General features: G+C 45.2%; 1 protein-coding gene and 1 long non-coding RNA gene across 5 annotated transcripts in view; one reads left to right on the top strand and one right to left on the bottom strand.

Moving 5' to 3' along the window:
- The window catches only part of LOC124263926 (protein FAM110B-like), an 86,483-nt gene that overhangs the window by 49,953 nt on the left and 14,028 nt on the right, over positions 1 to 22,502 (top strand). For all 3 annotated transcript variants that reach the window (XM_046698656.1, XM_046698657.1, XM_046698658.1), the window contains one exon: positions 1,559 to 1,685. In XM_046698656.1, coding sequence (XP_046554612.1) covers positions 1,559 to 1,685 — 127 coding nt within the window. The remainder of the gene's footprint in view (positions 1 to 1,558; positions 1,686 to 22,502) is intronic.
- Positions 6,735 to 7,543, bottom strand: LOC124263927. 2 transcript variants are annotated; one of them, XR_006894989.1, is made up of 3 exons: positions 7,476 to 7,543; positions 7,145 to 7,246; positions 6,735 to 6,836 (listed from the first exon to the last, which is right to left on the bottom strand). It is a non-coding gene; the product is annotated as an uncharacterized LOC124263927 (long non-coding RNA). The 2 variants fall into 2 exon arrangements; XR_006894988.1 differs by lacking the exon at positions 7,476 to 7,543 and having other exon boundaries at positions 7,145 to 7,438.

Raw genomic sequence — 22,502 nt, 5'->3', positions numbered from 1 at the left:
TGCATTCATGCTTCACATGAAACACGGACAAACGTATCTCATGCAGTTGTACCAGGTACAAAAGCTTTTGAAACTTTCTAGAAATAAAAGCAATACTGGCACACTCACATCCATTCCTTCACTAGACTGACTGAGTTTGGTTTTACGCCGCTTTTAGCAATATTCCAGCAATATCACAGCGGGGGACACCAGAAATGGGCTTCACACATTGTACCCATGTGGGGATTCGAACCCGGGTCTTCGGCGTGATGAGCCAACGCTTTAGCCACTAGGCTACCCCACCGCCCCTCCTTCACTAGAACTGATAGAACATTTAGTGAATATTTTATTTCAATCATAACATTTTTTTGGGTCTTGTATTGCAAACATTTAGTTTACTCAAAGAGACAATGCAAACATACTGTATATTTTCGATACAAGCTTTTGATAATGGCTATTTAACTTACTATATTTTTATCCCAGCTCATCCCTTCACTGACCTGAGCAGTTCTGTCATGTGCTGATAGATTCTCAGGGTGAACAAAGCAGGCAGTTAACAATAGGTGTAAGCTTGGCCAATCAACCTACCGAGCTTGTTGGCATGGGGCTATGAGAGAGTGACATGGAGGTACAGATATAGCTCCTGCTGACTGGCACAACTTATAACCAATTATTCAGAAGGAATATATGTCAAATATTTGGATTTTAAAAGAAATATATAGAAAGAACTATATCAGCTACAGATATGTGAAACAGTATCTTGCTCGCTCGCTCGCTCACTCACTCACTCACTCACTCACTCTCTCTTTTTCTCTCTCACTCTCACTCACCTCACTCACTCTCTGTCTTACCCCACACACACACACACCGACTCACTCATTTTCACTCTCTCAACTCAGTCCACTCAACCACACGCCCACTCACTCTACCCACACATATCAACGTACACACATTCACTCACTCACACTAACCCATCCACACTCTCTTACAAACCTTACACACACACACACACACACACACACATCCTGGTGATGTTTATGCAACACTTGAAGTGATGAAGTATGTTTTGAGGTGATCAATCCAGGATCAGGTTTTGCTGGTGACCCTTCCATACTTTAAGGCAATTCTCGTAATAAGGCCTCAAAAGTCTGTCTTGTTAAATAAGACAGTTAATATTTCAAGAAATACCTCAAACAGCCGTTTGGCATCTCACTAATGGAGAACTCAGAATCATTGAAGAAACATTGGAATCATGACTTGTCGGTCTTCTCAATTTGTAAAAATGCTTTTTGAAGATTAGATTACAAGAACTTGCAATTTTCAATCCATTAATTTGAAAAAATGATTAGGCTGCGTTGGTTTGACAAGGCAGCTCCAGGTCGCAGATCCACCTTCTATCTGATTATCTACAGACGGGGGTAGAACGGCTGGGGGGTAGAACGTCTGGGAGTCTGCCGGGACGTCACTCCTATAGCCATCCTACACATGTAGGAGTCCGGGTCCTCACAAACGTAGTCCCTTGCCTACTACTCTGCCAACCACATGGCTTGTGATGAGTGTTCTCTGCCCTCTCTTCTAGCTCGGAGGCGGCGGAGCTCGGTGGAGACCCTGGAAGCAAGCAGACCTCAGTATGTCAAGAGCAGCAACTCACTGGATCACCGACCAGCCAGCTTTCACTTTCCTGACTCATTCAACATCTTCGGCAGGTAGGCCGGTTTTCAGTTTTATAACCTCCTTGTGTGTGTTGTATGTGTTAGTGTTAGAATCCAACACTGGAGCTACAGACTCAGTCATCATCGGCTCAGTGTATAGGTATGTCATGGACTGGAAGTCACTTTGTCAAGTTAATAAACATTTTCATCTTTTGTTGTGACAGAGACCATATATATACCGATATGTGGTCTCTGCTTGTGAGCAAATTCTGTCCTGTTATAGTCGTTTTCTTCTTGTTACTCAAAATATTTTTCCAAGTAAAATAATTACAGAAGTGTTAAAGTTTGTTGTTTGAACATTGAAGAAATAATTGAAGCTAGTTGTCATTACGTAGCCTGGATGTACTGGCAACAAGAAGTGTATTGATTTCACTTGGGGTCATCATTCCAACTGACATACGTTTAGTTCCGCTTTGAAAAATGTTTGAATAAATTTGGTTCAGGCCAATCATGTCTATTTTAATTACACATAGCAGTCAGTGCAAACAAATACCCAGTCTGAACTGTATCAAACGTGTACATGTTTTCTGTATAGATCTTTTAGATCAATTTTGATGCAATATTTTAAGATATATAATCAAATGTTTGTAGCTGTTTAAAAGCCCAAAGGACCAAATAAAAGAAAATACGTGAAAACACTACACCCTATCCTGGCAGTTGGACGTTTAAGTACGTTTAAAAATGTTGCACCATATACTGGCAGTTGGACTTGTAATTACGTGTAAAAATGTTGCACCATATATTGGCAGTTGGACTTATGATTACTTGTAAACATCCCACCTTATCCTGGCAGCTGGACTTATAATGGGTTAGCATAACTAAGTTGAGATGGACTGGCATAACTCACTTAGTTGAGATGGACTGGCATAACTCACTTAGTTGAGATGGACTGGCATAATTCACTTAGTTGAAATGGACTGGCATAATTCACTCACTTAGTTGAGATGGACTGGCATAACTCACTTAGTTGAGGTGGACTGGCATAATTCACTTAGTTGAGATGGACTGGCATGATTCACTCACTTAGTTGAGGTGGACTGGCATAACTCACTTAGTTGAGATGGACTGGCGTAACTCACTTAGTTGAGGTGGACTAGCATAATTCACTCACTTAGTTGAGATGGACTGGCATAATTCACTCACTTAGTTTAGGTGGACTGGCATAATTCACTCACTTAGTTGAGGTGGGCTGTCATAACTCACTTAGTTGAGGTGGACTGGCATATTTCACTCACTTAGTTGAGATGGACTGGCATAATTCACTCACTTAGTTGAGATGGACTGGCATAACTCACTTAGTTGAGATGGACTGGCATAACTCACTTAGTTGAGATGGACTGGCATAATTCACTCACTTAGTTGAGGTGGACTGGCATAACTCACTTAGTTGAGGTGGACTGGCATAATTCACTTAGTTGAGGTGGACTGGCATAACTCACTTAGTTGAGATGGACTGGCATAATTCACTCAATTAGTTGAGGTGGACTGGCATAATTCACTCACTTAGTTGAGATGGACTGGCATAACTCACTTAGTTGAGATGGACTGGCATAATTCACTCACTTAGTTGAGATGGACTGGCATAATTCACTCACTTAGTTGAGGTGGATTGGCATAATTCACTCACTTAGTTGAGGTGGACTGGCATAATTCACTCAATTAGTTGAGGTGGACTGGCATAATTCACTCTCTTAGTTGAGGTGGACTGGCATAATTCACTCACTTAGTTGAGATGGACTGGCATAATTCATTCACTTAGTTGAGATGGACTGGCATAACTCTCTTAGTTGAGGTGGACTGGCATAACTCACTTAGTTGAGGTGGACTGGCATAACTCACTTAGTTGAGATGGACTGGCATAATTCACTCACTTAGTTGAGATGGACTGGCATAATTCACTCACTTAGTTGAGATGGACTGGCATAATTCACTCACTTAGTTGAGGTGGACTGGCATAATTCACTCAATTAGTTGAGGTGGACTGGCATAATTCACTCTCTTAGTTGAGGTGGACTGGCATGATTCACTCACTTAGTTGAGGTGGACTGGCATAACTCACTTAGTTGAGATGGACTGGCATAATTCACTCACTTAGTTGAGATGGACTGGCATAACTTGCTCACTTAGTTGAGATGGACTGGCATATTTCACTTAGTTGAGGTGGACTGGCATAACTCACTTAGTTGAGGTGGACTGGCATAATTCACTCACTTAGTTGAGGTGGACTGGCATAATTCACTCTCTTAGTTGAGGTGGACTGGCATATTTCACTTAGTTGAGGTGGACTGGCATAACTCACTTAGTTGAGGTGGACTGGCATAATTCACTCACTTAGTTGAGGTGGACTGGCATAATTCACTCACTTAGTTGAGTTGGACTGGCATAACTCACTTAGTTGAGATGGACTGGCATAACTTGCTCACTTAGTTGAGGTGGACTGGCATAATTCACTCACTTAGTTGAGGTGGACTGGCATAACTCACTTAGTTGAGGTGGACTGGCATAATTCACTCACTTAGTTGAGGTGGACTGGCATAATTCACTCACTTAGTTGAGATGGACTGGCATAATTCACTCACTTAGTTGAGATGGACTGGCATAACTCACTTAGTTGAGGTGGACTGGCATAACTCACTTAGTTGAGATGGACTGGCATAATTCACTCACTTAGTTGAGGTGGACTGGCATAACTCACTTAGTTGAGGTGGACTGGCTTAACTCATTTAGTTGAGGTGGACTGGCATAATTCACTCACTTAGTTGAGATGGACTGGCATAAGTCACTCACTTAGTTGAGATGGACTGGCATAACTCACTTAGTTGAGGTGGACTAGCATAATTCACTCACTTAGTTGAGATGGACTGCCACACTCACTTAGTTGAGATGGACTGGCATAATAGATAGAGTCCCAAAAGCTGAGTAAACCAGGTGATTGTAATGTTTGACATACATCTAGCAACTCCAACTGCAGACTTGACTTTTTGTCTGTGTGTGTTCCATCTCAGGTTCCATATTGGTTTAATCCCAAGCGCATACAGGATGAAGGCACCGAGCTCATCTTCATGTATTGTGTTGCAGATGGATGTATGTAGCCTCATCCATGTCACAGACATGGCGGCTGCTAAACAAACCTTCTCAATCCTCATCACAGTACACAATATTTCAGGCCTTCATTGCATGCTTACTTTGCATCCGTGGTGAACTGCTTCCCACAAATATGCTGCTTATAAGTACTACTGTATCTCAATTTGACTGTGTATTGTAGGACCTTATGTATAATAAGCTTTGCTATGAATAACTTTTCCTGAAAAGATATGTCTGGTAAAGAATAAGGGAAGTTAAAACTGGAGGTGCAGCATGGTAGGGGCAAGGGGTAGGGGGACATTGGGTGTACTATGAAGGTGGCAGGTGGGTGGGGGACATTGGTTGTACTATGAAGGTGACAGGTGGGGTAGGGGGACATTGGGTGTACTATGAAGGTGACAGGTGGGGTAGGGGGACATTGGGTGTACTATGAAAGGTGGCAGGAGGGTGGGGACATTGGTTGTACTATGAAGGTGGCAGGTGGGGTGGGGCACATTGGGTGTACTATGAAGGTGGCAGGTGGGGTGGGGGACATTGGGCGTACTATGAAGGTGACAGGTGGGGTAGGGGGACATTGGGTGTACTATGAAGGTGGCAGGTGGGGTGGGGGACATTGGTTGTACTGTGAAGGTGGCAGGTGCAGCATATGAGGGTGGGGGACATTGGGTGTACTATGAAGGTGGCAGGAGGGTGGGGGACATTGGGTGTACTATGAAGGTGGCAGGTGGGTGGGGACATTGGGTGTACTATGAAGGTGACAGGTGAGGTGGGGGACATTGGGTGTACTATGAAGGTGGTAGGTGAGGTGGGGGACATTGGGTGTACTATGAAGGTGACAGGTGCAGCATATGAGGGTGGGGGACATTGGGTGTACTATGAAGGTGGCAGGTGGGGTGGGGACATTGGGTGTACTATGAAGGTGGCAGGTGGGGTGGGAGACATTGGGTGTACTATGAAGGTGGCAGGTGGGGTGGGAGACATTGGGTGTACTATGAAGGTGGTCGGTGGGGTGGGGGACATTGGGTGTACTATGAAGGTGGTAGGTGGGGTGGGGGACATTGGGTGTACTATCCCAGGTAGCATGCCATCATCGGCCCGACATCGGCCCGACGTCGTTTGCATTATCGGCCCGACGTCGGCAAACTTCATCGGGCCGATGAAGTTTTGCTCATCGTATAGACATCGGGCCAACGTTGGCAAACTTCAATGGCCCTGCATCGGCTCAGCGTCGGCCCTACGTCGGCTCAGCGGCGGCATACTTTATTGGCACTGCTTCGGCCCAATGTCGTCACTTTATAGGCACTGCAATATTAAACTAACGGGCAAAAGAAACGATACCAAGTCGAAATCACTGATATTACAAAATGACAAACCACCATTGTGTAAAAGGAAAGTGAATTTTGATAACAGCTGTGTATGGGTAACATGGATGTGCATACACATGCCCATACACCTGTTATTAAAATTCACTTTCCTTTTACACAATGGTGGTCTGTCGTTTTGTAATATCAGTGATTTCGACTTGGTATCGTTTCCTTTTGCCGGTTAGTTTAGTTGCTCACTTCAATTCTCCACGGTGAATACATATTTCATAGCATGTACCACAATTTATAAATGAATACTATTTTATATGTGTATCAAAACATATATATAAATGTGAAGAAACATCCCCTAAACATATCATGTTTTTAAAATAATTTATTCATATGAATTTGTATGGTTCCAGAAACAGTGTGTTCTATGGACGTTTGGTTATAAAATTCAGTCACCACCAAAAAGGCTTCTGAAAACGTTTCATCCATGTGAATGTTTAAGGTTCAGGAAACGTTGTAATAACATTTTCTGTCAAGATATGGTTTTAACTTTTCAGTAAAACACTAACCGTTAACAATAAGGTTACATGTCCATGGAAAATAGACATTGTTACTCTTAACAAGGAACATAAAAAAAAGAATGGCAGACATTTAATCAATACTCTTTATTAATTTCTTTCAGAAAACGCGTACATGTTTCGAGATTATTTCAGAATCTTCTTCTTTGGTTTCGACTTTATCCATTTTTCTGAAATAAAGAAAACAAATGTATAGTGAGTGTATGAAGTCAAATCAAGAGACATTAATCAGTTAATGAAGTCTTCCAGCACCTATGTATATGCAAGTGTTTGATGGACACCAGCACACAATGGAAATTAAGGGAAATCCTTGAATGCCTAATTTGGTAATAGTATCAAATCACACTGAATAGCAACCACTACCCCACCACTCTTGTTGGTCGGAGGCTGGGTGCAGGTACAAATCCAATTTTTGCAATAAAAAGCCAAAACGACACCAACAAGTATATAGACAATGATATTTAACAGATGCACTTACGTTTACTGATTCACAGCTCCTGGATTATTTGATGTGATCCTCAATAAATCCATCACTTCTGTTTGTATCTGCCGGAATTCTTGTGTCTCATTTTCGCTCTTGCTGCAATAAAAATAACAATGTTCCACATTATAACAAGTTACAATTCCCCAAGCATATATAAATCTAGTTAGTCCGATGCTGAAATATATTGTGTAATAATTATCGCCTAAAGTTTTGGGATGTCAACGTGTGTAGATTTAACACCAACGTGAATAAAGTTGGATTGGAAATAACTCTGTCCCTTTACAACAAACATGGATTACTCGACAGCACTTCTATACATTCTAACCTGGAATACAAACTTGAATTGATATAATATTAAATAGCTATTGTAACTAGCTACATGATTCACGTCTTGCGCTGAACAGTTACTGCTGCAGTATGATTTTGTTGCGAGCATTGTAACCAGATTCGTTCAGTTTTCGATCACTATATTTTTTTTTCTCATTGGCAAAATGTTTGGTGAATTAAGTAAACCATAAGAAATTTATTTGGTCTACATTACCTGAACAAAGACGGCTAAATTTGATTAATTAATACAGTATCATGGAAAAACATGGTGATCGAAACCGAATAAACATTGCCGAGGACCAGTCATCGCTAACACCCGCTTATAAGCGCGGGAAACATGTTTATTTCTGGCTCTCGTTGAGAAGAGAAATATATGCATCCGAAAAATATAAATTGATTCGTTTGGGGAAAATTGAAGAATACACAATGTAAACACTTTACTTTGATAATATAGACCTAGCCTTTTACTGAAAATAACGTGGGAATGTTAGACAAGCAAAACCACAACAAACATGCGGATGATCAACATTTAGTTTAGTCAGTGTTACGGTAATTTACCAAGTATGCTTCGGTCATTTCTGATTAATCATTTATTTTAAATAACATACTTAGACTATGACAGTAACTAGTAGCCCACAGTCAGGTCGACCAGAAAGTATTTGATTCCCCATTTTCGTGTTATAAGTTTGATGCAACCTTTCCCACCGACTAAAGTGAGCGAACTTTTCATAGCTTAAAAAATTGATAGTAAGTTGTAATGTTAAATTTAAAAAATATATATTTCAGAAATAACAGGAACAAAATTAATGACGATAAGTGTCACTGGCTTGTGAGCTGTGCATACGCTTTATTAGATCGAAAACCGAATGTAGATCTAATAGCGACAAATTGTCGTGGTTATTCGGTGCCTTCCCCAAATTCAATTAGAACATTAATTCTTGTTAGTGTGGTCCCTGTGTTAAGTTGTCCATTCCGGGTGCTGTGTCATTCGTGTATATTGTGCATCAGTGTCCCGTGTTCGTGCCATGTCCTTCTATCATTGTCCATTTCCTTCGTGTCCTAGGCTTCTTCCATTCTACCCTATGTTGTCCACCTTGTCTTCCTTTTCCGGGAGTCTCGGCATGTGGGCATCTGTCTCGTGTTGCTCCATCCATTCCACTCCTGTGATGTTTCCTCCATTTGTTCAATGGCTCCACTGTCTTCCTTCTGTGTCCTGTGTTATTCCGTGCTTCTGTCCCTCACTATGTCATTCATTTCATTCCATTCTGTCCATTTCATTTTCTTCATGTCTCTCCTCCATTCTCCATGCCTCTCCATGCTCTCCATACCTCTCCATGCTCTCCATGCTCCCCTCCACATACTCCACACTCCGGTGTCCTCCATGTTCTCATGCTCCACTCTCCTGGTGTCTCCTCACATGCCTGTGCTCTCTCCATGCTCTCATTCCATTCTCCATTTTTGTGCTCTCACATGCCTCGTTCCTGTGCTCTCACTCATGCTCATGTCTCCATGCTCTCTCACGCTCTCTGTCTCTGCGTGTCTCCTCACTCATGCTCTCCACTCACTCACGTGCTGTCCTCCTTGTCTTGTGCTCTCGTGTGCGTCTCCGTCTCCATGCCTCACTTGTCATGCTGTCTCTTTGTCTCGTTCCTTGTGCCTCCGTGCTCTCCGTGTCTCAGGTGTCTCCACGTTCTCGTGCCTCGTGCTGTCCACTTGTGTGTGCTCGTGCTTGCTGTCCTGTGCTCGTTCTCATTCTGTGTCCATGTGTCATTGCTCGGTGTCGTGCTCACTCACGTGCTCACGTGCTCACGTGCTCTCCGTGTCTGCTCACATTGCATTGCATTGCGTGCTCACGTGCTGTGGTCTCATTCCTTGTCCGTTTGTCTCGTTGCCTCCTCTGTGTCCCACTCTCTCTCAGTGTCACACTCTCTCTCACGTGTCTCACTCTCTCACTTGCTCTCACTCTCTCTCACGTGTCTCACACTGCTCGTTCACTCACATTCTCTCACTCTCTCACATGCTCTTATCCACTCACATGCTCTCATTCTCACTCTCTCACATGCTCTCACTCTCTCTGTCTCACATGCTCTCACTCTCTCTCACATGCTCTTATTCACTCACATGCTCTCATTCTCACTCTCTAACATGCTCTCACTCTCTCACATGCTCTCACTCTCTCACATGCTCTCACACATGCACTCACATTCTCACACATGCTCTTATTCACTCACATACTCTCACACTCTCTCACGTGCTCTTATTCACTCACATGCTCTCACTCTCTCACATGCTCTCATTCACTCATATGCTCTCACACTCTCTCTCATGCTCTCTCACACACTCTCACATTCTCTCTCACACTCTCTTATATACTGTAAATCATGAAATTAATGCATCGCGAATTTAATGCGAGTGCAAGGGTCTAGTCTAAAATGCGTCACGAAATTAATGCAAGCTCAGGATTCTGTGTTGATGATAAAATGTGACACCCTGAATCTTTGGTGTTGTTCTTTTACTTTTCACACTTGTTATTTACCAAATAACCTGAATTGAGCTTGTTAAGCAACGAATGAAAATGAGCTGACGATGTTTTGATTACGCTGCCATTGTTTCATCACGTGATTGCTTGCTACTACTTGTCTTATGACCTGTTGTCCTGTTTGTCATATTCTTCAACAATGCCAAAATATTTAAGAAAACTGGAGATCATTGTGTGAGAGAGGCCATATTTTGTACAGCATGAAGCAAAATGTATGACTGGCAAGCACACAATGTCTGGGTTATGGAGGTGATCTGGGGCACAGGACTGCACTAAACACACATGTAGTCAAGCCAGATCACTATTATCAAATACACTTAAATATCCGTTTATTCCCAATGGTGTGTGTTTCACGTTGAATGATTATTCTCAAAGGAAGGTCCTACATTGGCTAGACTTTAGTTCTATGCGGGTCAGGCAGTAACTTCATCAGTGTTATGCGGTCCTCGAGGGGTCACAGTGTCGATACAGACATCCTGGGGATTTTTGTGTTGATACAGACTTCATGGGTGTGACAGCGTCATGTAGTCATCTTGTGGTTAATATGTTGGTATGGACATGCTGGATGTGACAGTGTCGGTGTAAACATACTGGGGGTGACAGTGTTGGTGTAAACATACTGGGGGTAACAGTGTCGATGTAAACATACTGGATGTGACAGTGTCAGTGTAAACATACTGGGGGTGACAGTGTCGGTGTAAACATACTGGGGGTGACAGTTGTCAGTGTAAACATACCGGGGGTGACAGTGTCGGTGTAAACATACTGGATGTGACAGTGTCGGTGTAAACATACTGGATGTGACAGTGTCGGTGTAAACATACTGGATGTGACAGTGTCGGTGTAAACATACTGGGGTGACTGTCGGTGTAAACATACTGGATGTGTCGGTGTAAACATACTGGGGGTGACAGTGTTGGTATAAACATACTGGATGTGACAGTGTTGGTGTAAACATACTGGGGGTGACAGTGTCAGTGTAAACATACTGGGGGTGACAGTGTCGGTGTAAACATACTGGATGTGACAGTGTCGGTGTAAACATACTGGATGTGACAGTGTCGGTGTAAACATACTGGATGTGTCGGTGTAAACATACTGGGGGTGACAGTGTTGGTATAAACATACTGGATGTGACAGTGTTGGTCTAAACATACTGGGGGTGACAGTGTCAGTGTCAACATACTGGGGGTGACAGTGCCGGTGTAAACATACTGGGGGTAACAGTGTCGGTGTATTGTCGGTGTAAAACTACTGGATGTGACAGTGTCGGTGTAAACATACTGGATGTGACAGTGTCGGTGTAAACATACTGGATGTGACAGTGTCGGTGTAAACCTACTGGGGGTGACAGTGTCGATGTAAACATACTGGATGTGTCAGTGTCGGTGTAAACATACTGGATGTGACAGTGTCGGTGTAAACTTACTGGATGTGACAGTGTCGGTGTAAACATACTGGGGGTGACAGTGTCAGTGTAAACATACTGGGGGTGACAGTGGCGGTGTAAACATACTGGATGTGACAGTGTCCGTGTAAACATACTGGATGTGACAGTGTCGGTGTAAACATACTGGATGTGACAGTGTCGGTGTAAACATACTGGGGTGACTGTCGGTGTAAACATACTGGATGTGTCGGTGTAAACCTACTGGGGGTGACAGTGTCGGTGTAAACCTACTGGGGTGACAGTGTCGGTGTAAACATACTGGATGTGACAGTGTCGGTGTAAACATACTGGATGTGACAGTGTCTGTGTAAACATACTGGATGTGACAGTGTCGGTGTAAACATACTGGATGTGACAGTGTCGGTGTAAACATACTGGATGTGACAGTGTCGGTGTAAACATACTGGGGTGACAGTGTCGGTGTAAACATACTGGATGTGTCAGTGTCGGTGTAAACATACTGGATGTGTCGGTGTAAACCTACTGGGGGTGACAGTGTCGGTGTAAACATACTGGATGTGACAGTGTCGGTGTAAACAAACTGGGGGGTGACAGTGTCGAGGTAAACATACTGGGGGTGACAGTGTCAGTGTAAACATACTGGGGGTGACAGTGTCGGTGTAAACAAACTGGATGTGACAGTGTCGGTGTAAACATACTGGATGTGACAGTGTCGGTGTAAACATACTGGGGGGTGACAGTGTCGGTGTAAACATACTGGGGGGTGACAGTGTCGGTGTAAACATACTGGGGGTGACAGTGTCGGTGTAAACATACTGGATGTGACAGTGTCGGTGTAAACATACTGGATGTGACAGTGTCTGTGTAAACATACTGTGGGTGACAGTGTTGGTGTAAACATACTGGGGGATGACAGTGTCGGTGTAAACATACTGTGGGTGACAGTGTCGGTGTAAACATACTGGGGGGTGACAGTGTTGGTGTAAACATACTGGATGTGTCGGTGTAAACATACTGTGGGTGACAGTGTCTGTGTAAACATACTAGGGGTGACAGTGTTGGTGTAAACATACTGGGGGGTGACAGTGTCGGTGTAAACATACTGGGGGGTGACAGTGTTGGTGTAAACATACTGGATGTGTTGGTGTAAACATACTGGGGGTGACAGTGTCGGTGTAAACATACTAGGGGTGACAGTGTCGGTGTAAACATACTGTGGGTGACAGTGTCGTGTAAGCTTATGCACTGTGGGTGACAGTGTCGGTTGTAAACATACTGGATGTGTCAGTGTGGGGAATTGTTAAAACATACTGGATGTGTGGGTGTTAGTAAACCTACTGGGGAGACAGTGTCGGGTGTAAGCTTATACTGGATGTGACAGTGTGGGGTGTAAACAAACTGGGGGTGACAGTGTAGGAGTAAACTTATACTGGGGAGTGACGGTGTCAGTGTAAAACTATACTGGGGGTGACAGTGTGGGTTTATGTAAACAAACTGGATGTGACGGTGTCGATTGTAAACATACTGAGACATGTGACGGTGTGGGTTCTAAAAAAACATACTGGGGGTGACAGTGTGGGTGTGAAAACATACTGGGGGTGACGGTGTCGGTTATGCAAACATATGCTGGGGGTGACAGTGTGGGGTGTAAACATACTGGATGTGACAGTGTCGGGTGTAAACATACTGGATGTGACAGTGTCTGTGTAAACATACTGTGGGTGACAGTGTTGGTTGTAAACATACTGGGGGTGACAGTGTCGGTTATGTAAACATACTGTGGGTGACAGTGTCGGTGTAAACATACTGGGGGTGACAGTGTTGGTGTAAACTTATACTGGATGTGTGATTGTGTAACACATACTGTGGGTGACAGTGTCTGTGTAAACATACTAGGGGGTGACCACGAGTGTTGGTGTAAACATACTGAGGGGTGACAGTGTCGAGTGTAATAAACATACTGGGGGGTGACAGTGTTGGTGTAAACATACTGGATGTGTTGGTGTAAAGATACTGGGGGTGACAGTGTCGGTGTAAACATACTAGGGGTGACAGTGTCGGTGTAAACATACTGTGGGTGACAGTGTCGGTGTAAACATACTGTGGGTGACAGTGTCGGTGTAAACATACTGTGGGTGACAGTGTTGGTGTAAACATACTGGATGTGACAGTGTCGGTGTAAACATACTGGATGTGACAGTGTCGGTGTAAACATACTGGGGGGTGACAGTGTCGGTGTAAACATACTGGGGGTGACAGTGTCGGTTTAAACATACTGGGGGGTGACAGTGTCGTTAATGAAACTATACTGGGGATGACAGTGTTGGTGTAAACATACTGTGGGTGACAGTGTCGGTATGTAAAAACATACTGGGGGTGACAGTGTTGGTGTATGAAACATACTGGATGTGACAGTGTGGGAGTGTAAACATACTGGGATGACAGTGTCAGTGTAAACCTACTGGGGGGTGACAGTGTGGGTGTATAAACTACTGGGGGTGACAGTGTGTGGGTGTATGAACATACTGGGGGTGACAGTGTTGGTGTAAACATACTGGGGGGTGACAGTGTCGTTAATAAACATACTGGGGATGACAGTGTGGTGTAAACATACTGGATGTGACAGTGTGCGGTGTAAACATACTGGGGTGACAGTGTGGGTGTAAACATACTGGGGTGACGGTGTGTCGGTTAGGTGTAAACATACTGGATGTGACAGTGTGGGTGTAAACATACTGGATGTGACAGTGTGGAATAATAAAAACTTATACTGGATGTGACAGTGTCGGTGTAAACATACTGGATGTGACAGTGTCAAGTAATATAAACATACTGGGGGATGACAGTGTGGTGTAAACATACTGTGGGTGACAGTGTGGTTAATGTAAACATACTGGGGGGGTGACAGTGTTGGTGTAAACATACTGGATGTGTCGGTGTAAACATACTGTGGGTGACAGTGTCTGTGTAAACATACTAGGGGTGACAGTGTTGGTGTAAACATACTGGGGGGTGACAGTGTCGGTGTAAACATACTGGGGGGTGACAGTGTTGGTGTAAACATACTGGATGTGTTGGTGTAAACATACTGGGGGTGACAGTGTCGGTGTAAACATACTAGGGGTGACAGTGTCGGTGTAAACATACTGTGGGTGACAGTGTCGGTGTAAACATACTGTGGGTGACAGTGTCGGTGTAAACATACTGGATGTGTCAGTGTCGGTGTAAACATACTGGATGTGTCGGTGTAAACCTACTGGGGTGACAGTGTCGGTGTAAACATACTGGATGTGACAGTGTGGGTGTAAACAAACTGGGGGTGACAGTGTGACAGAGTAGTAAACATACTGGGGGTGACAGTGTCAGTGTATGAAGCATACTGGGGGTGTGACAGTGTCGGTGTAAACAAACTGGATGTGACAGTGTCGGTGTAAACATACTGGATGTGACAGTGTGGGTGTAAACATACTGGGGGTGACAGTGTGGTTAATATGTAAACATACTGGGGGTGACAGTGTGGGTGTAAGCTTGTAAACATACTGGGGGTGACATACTGGATGGGGAGTGTAGGCTGTATACTGGATGTGACAGTGTCTGTGTAAAACATACTGGATGTGACAGTGTGTGAATGTAATAAACATACTGTGGGTGACAGTGTTGGGTGTAAACTATACTGTGGGTGACAGTGTGGGGTGTAAACATACTGGCTTGGGTGACGGTGGCCGGTGTAAACACTTGCTGGGGGGTGACAGTGGGTGTAAACATACTGGATATGTCGGTGTAAACATACTGTGGGTGACAGTGTCTGTGTAAACATACTAGGAGTGACAGTGTTGGTGTAAACATACTGGGGGGTGACAGTGTCGGTATGTACATACTAGGGGGTGACAGTGTTGGTGTAAACATGCACTGGATGTGTTGGTGTAAAGATACAGGGGTGACAGGTAGCCGGTGTAAAACATACTAGGAGTGACAGTGTCGTGATTAGCCAAACATACCAGCAGGTGACAGTGGCCGGTGTAAACATACTGTGGAGTGACAGTGTGGGAGTGTAAAGCATACTGTAGGTGACAGTGTTGGTGGTGTAAGCTTATACTGGATGTGACAGTGTCGGTGTAAAATATGCCTGGATGAGACGGTGTCGAATTGTAAACATACTGGGGGTGACAGTGTCCGGTGTAAACTACTGGGAATTTGACAGTGTCGGTTTACTAAGCTTATACTGGAGGGTGACAGTGTCCGTGTGAAACATACTGGGGATGACGGTGTGAGGTGGAGACAGGTACGAAGAAGGTGGGGGACATTGCAGGTGGAATGGAAGGTGGTGGTGTGGAGACATTGGTGGAAGGGTGGTGGAGCATTGGTGGAAGGGTAGGGGTGGAAAGAATGGAAGGTGGTGAGGGGAGGAAGGTGGAGAGGGTGCACCATGCAGGTGAGGTGACATCATGCACCATGAAGGCAGGTGGGTGGGACATCAAGATTTGGGGACATCATGCACCCATGGAGACATCATGCAACCATGATGAATCAGCAGGTAACCATGAGGGACATCAGTGCATCCAGGACTTATGGGGATCATCAGTAACCTCATGACAAGTGACAATGACATCAATCAAACTTTTAGACAACTATATGAGGTGGAGACATCATGCAACCATGAGGTGGAGACACTGGATTGGGACACATGGGTGCAATGTCAGGATCAGGGACACAGGATGGTGACAGCATTAGCACCATGACAGGTGAGGTGGGAGACATCATGGACCATGTGGTGTGGATGATCATGGGCATGGGGACACAGTGCACCATGACAGGTGGAGACATCATGAGGACCATGGGGATCATCATCTGCACCATGACCATGACATGCAGACCCATGGTGACGGAGACATTGGGTGCACCATGAGAGGTGGGACAGGTGGGGTGGGAGACATTGGGTGACTATGAAGGTGACAGGTGCATAGGTGGGGTGGGGACATCATGCACCATGAAGGTGGTAGGTGGGGTGGGGGCATTGGGTGTACCATGAGAAGGTGGCATGTGAGGTGGGACATTGGGTGTACTATGAATGACAGCAGGGGTGGGGACATTGGGTGCACCATGAAGGTGGTAGGTGGGGTGGGGGCATTGGGTGCACCATGAAGGTGGCAGGGGGTGGGGAGACATTGGGTTTACTATGAAGGTGGTGGGTGGGAGACATTGGGTGCACCATGAAGGTGGCAGGTGGGGTGGGGGACACTGGGGTGTACTATGAAGAAGGCAGGTGGGGTGGGGCATTGGGTGCACCATGAAGGTGGCATGTGGGGTGGAGACATTGGGTGTACCATGAAGGTGGCAGGTGGGGTGGGGGACATTGGGTGCACTATGAAGGTGGTAGGTGGGGTGGGGGCATTGGGTTACCTATGAGGTTGGCAGGTGGGTGGGAGACATTGGGGTGTACTATGAAGGGGTGGCAGGTGGGGTGGGGGACATTGGGTGTACTATGAAGGTGGTAGGTGGGGTGGGGGGCATTGGGTGTACTATGATGGTGGCAGGTGCAGCATGTGGGAGTGGTACAGTGTAATGTTACAGGATGCCGTCTGCTAATGTTGTCACAAACAAGCAACACATTTGTCCGGAGCACAGCTGACTACATGCTGCAACCTGCCCTGGTTGATCAGGTTGTCTTTATCCTGCTGTACTGAGAGAAGCGGGATCAAAGAACATTGAGACAAGTATGTCGTGAGCATCCCATCTTCCTCTGCAGTGATGGCTTCTCAGGGCATTGCATCTAATGAAACCTCAGCAGGATGTTGCTTGGCTTGACTCACAAGTACCATGGAAAATACCAGCAGTGTCGACAATCTGTTTTGTTCAGTGCGACCTAGTTCATTGCGTAGCCAAATAATTACTGTCACTGGTTAACAATTTGGGGTTTTCATCCAAACTTTGGTATATGAAGCAGTATTAAACCATAAGGCTTGCTTTCACTTGCTTGCCTGCAGGCTCTCTCACACACTCTCCCACACTCTTTCACATTCTCTCACATGCTCTCTCAAGGTGTCTCACTCTCTCACATGCTCTCTCACAGTGTCTCACTCTCTCAAGGTGTCTCACTCTCTCACATGCTCTCACACTCTCATGCTCTATCACATGCTCTCACATGCTCTCACTCCTCACACTCTCTCACATGCTCTCACACTCAGTGTCTCACTCTCTCACATGCTCTCACATGCTCTCACTGTCTCATATGCTCTCACACTCAGTGTCTCACTCTCACATGCTCTTACACTCTCACATGCTCTTACACTCTCACATGTTCTCACTCTCTCACTTGCTCTCACTCTCTCTCACATGCTCTCACTCTCTCACATGCTCTCACACTCTCTCACATGCTCTCACATGCTCATTCACTCACATGCTCTCACTCTCTCTCACATGCTCTTATTCACTCACATGCTCTCATTCTCACTCTCACATGCTCTCACTCTCTCTCTCACATGCTCTCACTCTCTCACATGCTCTCACTCTCTCACATGCTCTCACACATGCACTCACATTCTCTCACATGCTCTTATTCAGTCACATGCTCTCACACTCTCTCACGTGCTCTCATTCACTCATATGCTCTCACATGCTCTCGCCAACATGTTGCTCTCATTCACTGCTCTCTCACTCTCTCACATGCTCTCACTCTCTCACAGTGCTCACACTGCCTCTCACAGTGTCTCACGCCTCTCTCTCTGCACTCTCTCACATGCCTCTTACACTCTCTCTCACATGCTCTCACACTCTCATACGCCAAGACGCTCTCTCTCTCACAATCTCTCACATGCTCTCACACTCCTACATGCTCTCACATACTCTCACATGCTCTCTCCATCACATGCTCTCATTCACTCACATGCTCTCACATACTCTCACATGCTCTCTCTCTCTCACATGCTCTCTCTCACATGCTCTCATGCTCTCTCAGTCTCCCTCTCCATCACATGCTCTCATTCACTCACATGCTCTCACAATCTCTCACATGCTCTCTCTCACATGCTCTCATGCTCTCTCAGTCTCCCTCTCCATCACATGCTCTCATTCACTCACATGCTCTCACAATCTCTCACATGCTCTCTCTCACATGCTCTCACGCTCTCTGTCTCCCTCTCCCTCACATGCTCTCATTCACTCACATGCTTTCACTCTCTCACGCTCTCTCACTCTCACACACTCTCTCACATGCTCTCACACACTCTCACATGCTCTCACTCTCTCTCACTTGCTCTCATTCACTCACATGCTCTCACACTCACATGCTCTCACTCTCTCACACTCTCACATCCTCTCCCTCTCTCACATGCTCTCACTCTCTCACATCTTCTCCCTCTCTCACATGCTCTCACTCTCTCACATGCTCTCACTCTGTGTCTCACTCTCTCACATGCTCTCACACTCTCTCACATTCTCTCCCTCTCTCACATGCTCTCACTCTCTCACTCTCTCTCACGTGCTCTCACTCTCTCACATGCTCTCACTCTCTGTGTCTCACTCTCTCTCAAATGCTCTCACACTCTCTCACATCCTCTCCCTCTCCCACATGCTCTCACTCTCTCTCACATGCTCTCACTCTCTCACTCTCTCACTTGCTCTCACACTCTCTCACATCCTCTCCCTCTCCCACATGCTCTCACTCTCTCTCACATGCTCTCACTCTCTCACTTGCTCTCACTCTCTCTCACATGCTCTCACTCTCTCACTCTCTCACATGCTCTCACATGCTCATTCACTCACATGCTCTCACTCTCTCTCACATGCTCTTATTCACTCACATGCTCTCATTCTCACTCTCTCACATGCTCTCACTCTCTCTCACATGCTCTCACTCTCTCACATGCTCTCACTCTCTCACATGCTCTCACACATGCACTCACATTCTCTCACATGCTCTTATTCACTCACATGCTCTCACACTCTCTCACGTGCTCTCATTCACTCATATGCTCTCACACTCTCTCTCATGCTCTCTCACACATTCTCACAATCTCTCTCACACTCTCTTATATACTGTAAATCATGAAATTAATGCATCACGAATTTAATGCGAGTGCAAGAGTCTAGTCTAAAATGCGTCACGAAATTAATGCAAGCTCAGGATTCTGTGTTGATGATAAAATGTGACACCCTGAATCTTTTGGTGTTGTTCTTTTACTTTTCACACTTGTTATTTACCAAATAACCTGAATTGAGCTTGTTAAGCAACGAATGAAAATGAGCTGGCGATGTTTTGATTACGCTGCCATGTTTCATCACGTGATTGCTTGCTACTACTTGTCTTATGACTTGTTGTCCTGTTTGTCATATTCTTCAACAATGCCAAAATATTTAAGAAAACTGGAGATCATTGTGTGAGAGAGGCCATATTTTGTACAGCATGAAGCAAAATGTATGACTGGCAAGCACACAAATGTCTGTGTATGGAACATACTGGGGGACTGACAAACACACACATGTAGTCAAGCCAGTCACTAATCAAATACACTTAAATATCCGCTTATTCCCAATGGGGGTGACGTTGAATGATTATTCCTCAAAGGAAGGTCGGTGTAAACAGTAACTTCATCAGTGTTATGTGACACAGTGTCGATACAGACATCCTGGGGATTTTTGTGTTGATACAGACTTCATGGGTGTGACCCGCGATGTGTCATCTTGTGGTTAATATGTTTGGTAAACATACTGGGGTGACAGTGTCGGTGTAAACATACTGGGGGTGACAGTGTCGGTGTAAACATACATGACTGGTGTCAGGTGTAAACATACTGGATGTGACAGTGTCGGTGTAAACATACTGGATGTGACAGTGTCGGTGTAAACATACTGGATGTGACAGTGTCGGTGTAAACATACTGGATGTGACAGTGTCGGTGTAAACATACTGGATGTGACAGTGTCGGTGTAAACATACTGGATGTGACAGTGTCGGTGTAAACATACTGGATGTGACAGTGTCGGTGTAACATACTGTGGGGTGACAGTGTCGACAGTGTAAAACATACTACGGGGGTGACAGTGTCGGTGTACAGTGTGTGACGGTGTAAACATACTGGGGTGACAGTGTCGGTGTAAACATACTGTGGGTGACAGTGTCGGTGTAAACATACTGGGGGTGACAGTGTCGGTGTAAACATACTGGATGTGACAGTGTCGGTGTAAACATACTGGGGGTGACAGTGTCGGTGTAAACATACTGGGGTGACAGTGTCGGTGTAAACATACTGTGACAGTGTCGGTGTAAACATACTGGATGTGACAGTGTCGGTGTAAACATACTGGATGTGACAGTGTCGGTGTAAACATACTGGATGTGACAGTGTCGGTGTAAACATACCTGGGGGTGACAGTGTCGGTGTAAACATACTGGGGTGAACATGTCGGTGTAAACATACTGGATGTGACAGTGTCGGTGTAAACATACTGGATGTGACAGTGTCGGTGTAAACATACTGGGGTGACAGTGTCGGTGTAAACATACTGGGGTGACAGTGTCGGTGTAAACATACTGGATGTGACAGTGTCGGTGTAAACATACTGGGGTGACAGTGTCGGTGTAAACATACTGTGACTGTGTCGGTGTAAACATACTGTGGTGACAGTGTCGGTAAACATATACTGGGGTGACAGTGTCGGTGTAAACATACTGGGGGTGACAGTCGTTAATGTAAACATACTGGGGTGACAGTGTCGGTGTAAACATACTGGGGTGACAGTGTCGGTGTAAACATACTGGGGTGACAGTGTCGGTGTAAACATACTGGGGTGACAGTGTGAAACATACTGGTGTGACAGTGTCGGTGTAAACATACTGGGGTGACAGTGTTGAGGTGTAAACATACTGTGGGTGACAGTGTTGCGTAAACATACTGTGGGTGACAGTGTCGGTGTAAACATACTGGATGTGACAGTGTCGGTGTAAACATACTGTCGGTGTAAACATACTGGATGACAGTGTCAGTGTAAACATACTGGATGTGACTGTGTGTGAAACATACAGGGGGTGACGGTCGTGTAAACATACTGGGGTGGTGTCAGTAAACATACTGTGTGACAGGTCCGGTGTAAACATACTGGGGTGACAGTGTCGGTGTAAACATACTGGGGGTGAAACATACTGGATGTCGGTCAGTGTAAACATACTGGGGTGACAGTGTCGGTGTAAACATACCTGGGGTGACAGTGTCGGTGTAAACACTGGGGGTGACAGTGTGGTGTAAACATACTGGACAGTGGTGTAAACATACTGTGTGACGGTGTCGGTAAAACATACTGGGGGTGACAGTGTCGGTGTAAACATACTGTGTCGTGTCGGTGTAAACATACTGGATGTGACAGTGTTGGTGTAAACATACTGGGTGACAGTGTCGGTGTAAACATACTGGATGTGACAGTGTCGGTGTAAACATACTGGGGGTGACAGTGTCGGTGTAAACATACTGGATGTGACAGTGTCGGTGTAAACATACTGGGGGTGACAGTGTCGGTGTAAACATACTGGGGTGACTGTCGGTGTAGACATACTGGGGGTGACAGTGTCGGTGTAAACATACTGGATGTGACAGTGTCGGTGTAAACATACTGGATGTGACAGTGGCGGTGTAAACATACTGGATGTGACAGTGTCAGTGTAAAACACTGGGGGTGACAGTTAGGGCCCACTAATGTAATTACCCGGAGTCTTCAGATTCACATTCAACGTCAGGATGGGACTTGAAGTTTCATCTTCTCATTGCCTCATCCTGACATGTGGCGTTGTTTGTGCAGGCAGCATGGTCTGTGGCTTACTGAACATGTGAAATCTTGTGCTGCCATTGTTTTCGTGAAGGCAGACAGACATAAAGAAGATTGTGATAAATGTAAACTCTCTTAAGTGTAAGACTGTACTAAATCAGACATTTTGTTGTTTAGTTTTCTCTGATTATAATCTACTTGAGAGAGAATTTGTACCTCAAGCAGCAGTGCTCTAGCTTCACACAGTGTTCCAGGAATCAGTTTTCTAGAGTGTGATCAGTGAATCCTGTAAAGGTTATCCTGACCACCTCTGTCCAACA

Source organism: Haliotis rubra, unplaced genomic scaffold (genome assembly GCF_003918875.1).
Source record: "Haliotis rubra isolate DU_JTF1 unplaced genomic scaffold, ASM391887v1 Scf90, whole genome shotgun sequence".
NCBI lineage: Eukaryota > Metazoa > Mollusca > Gastropoda > Lepetellida > Haliotidae > Haliotis > Haliotis rubra.
The sequence above is the reverse complement of the archived record's forward strand: the minus strand, read 5'-3'. Positions and strand labels throughout refer to the sequence as shown.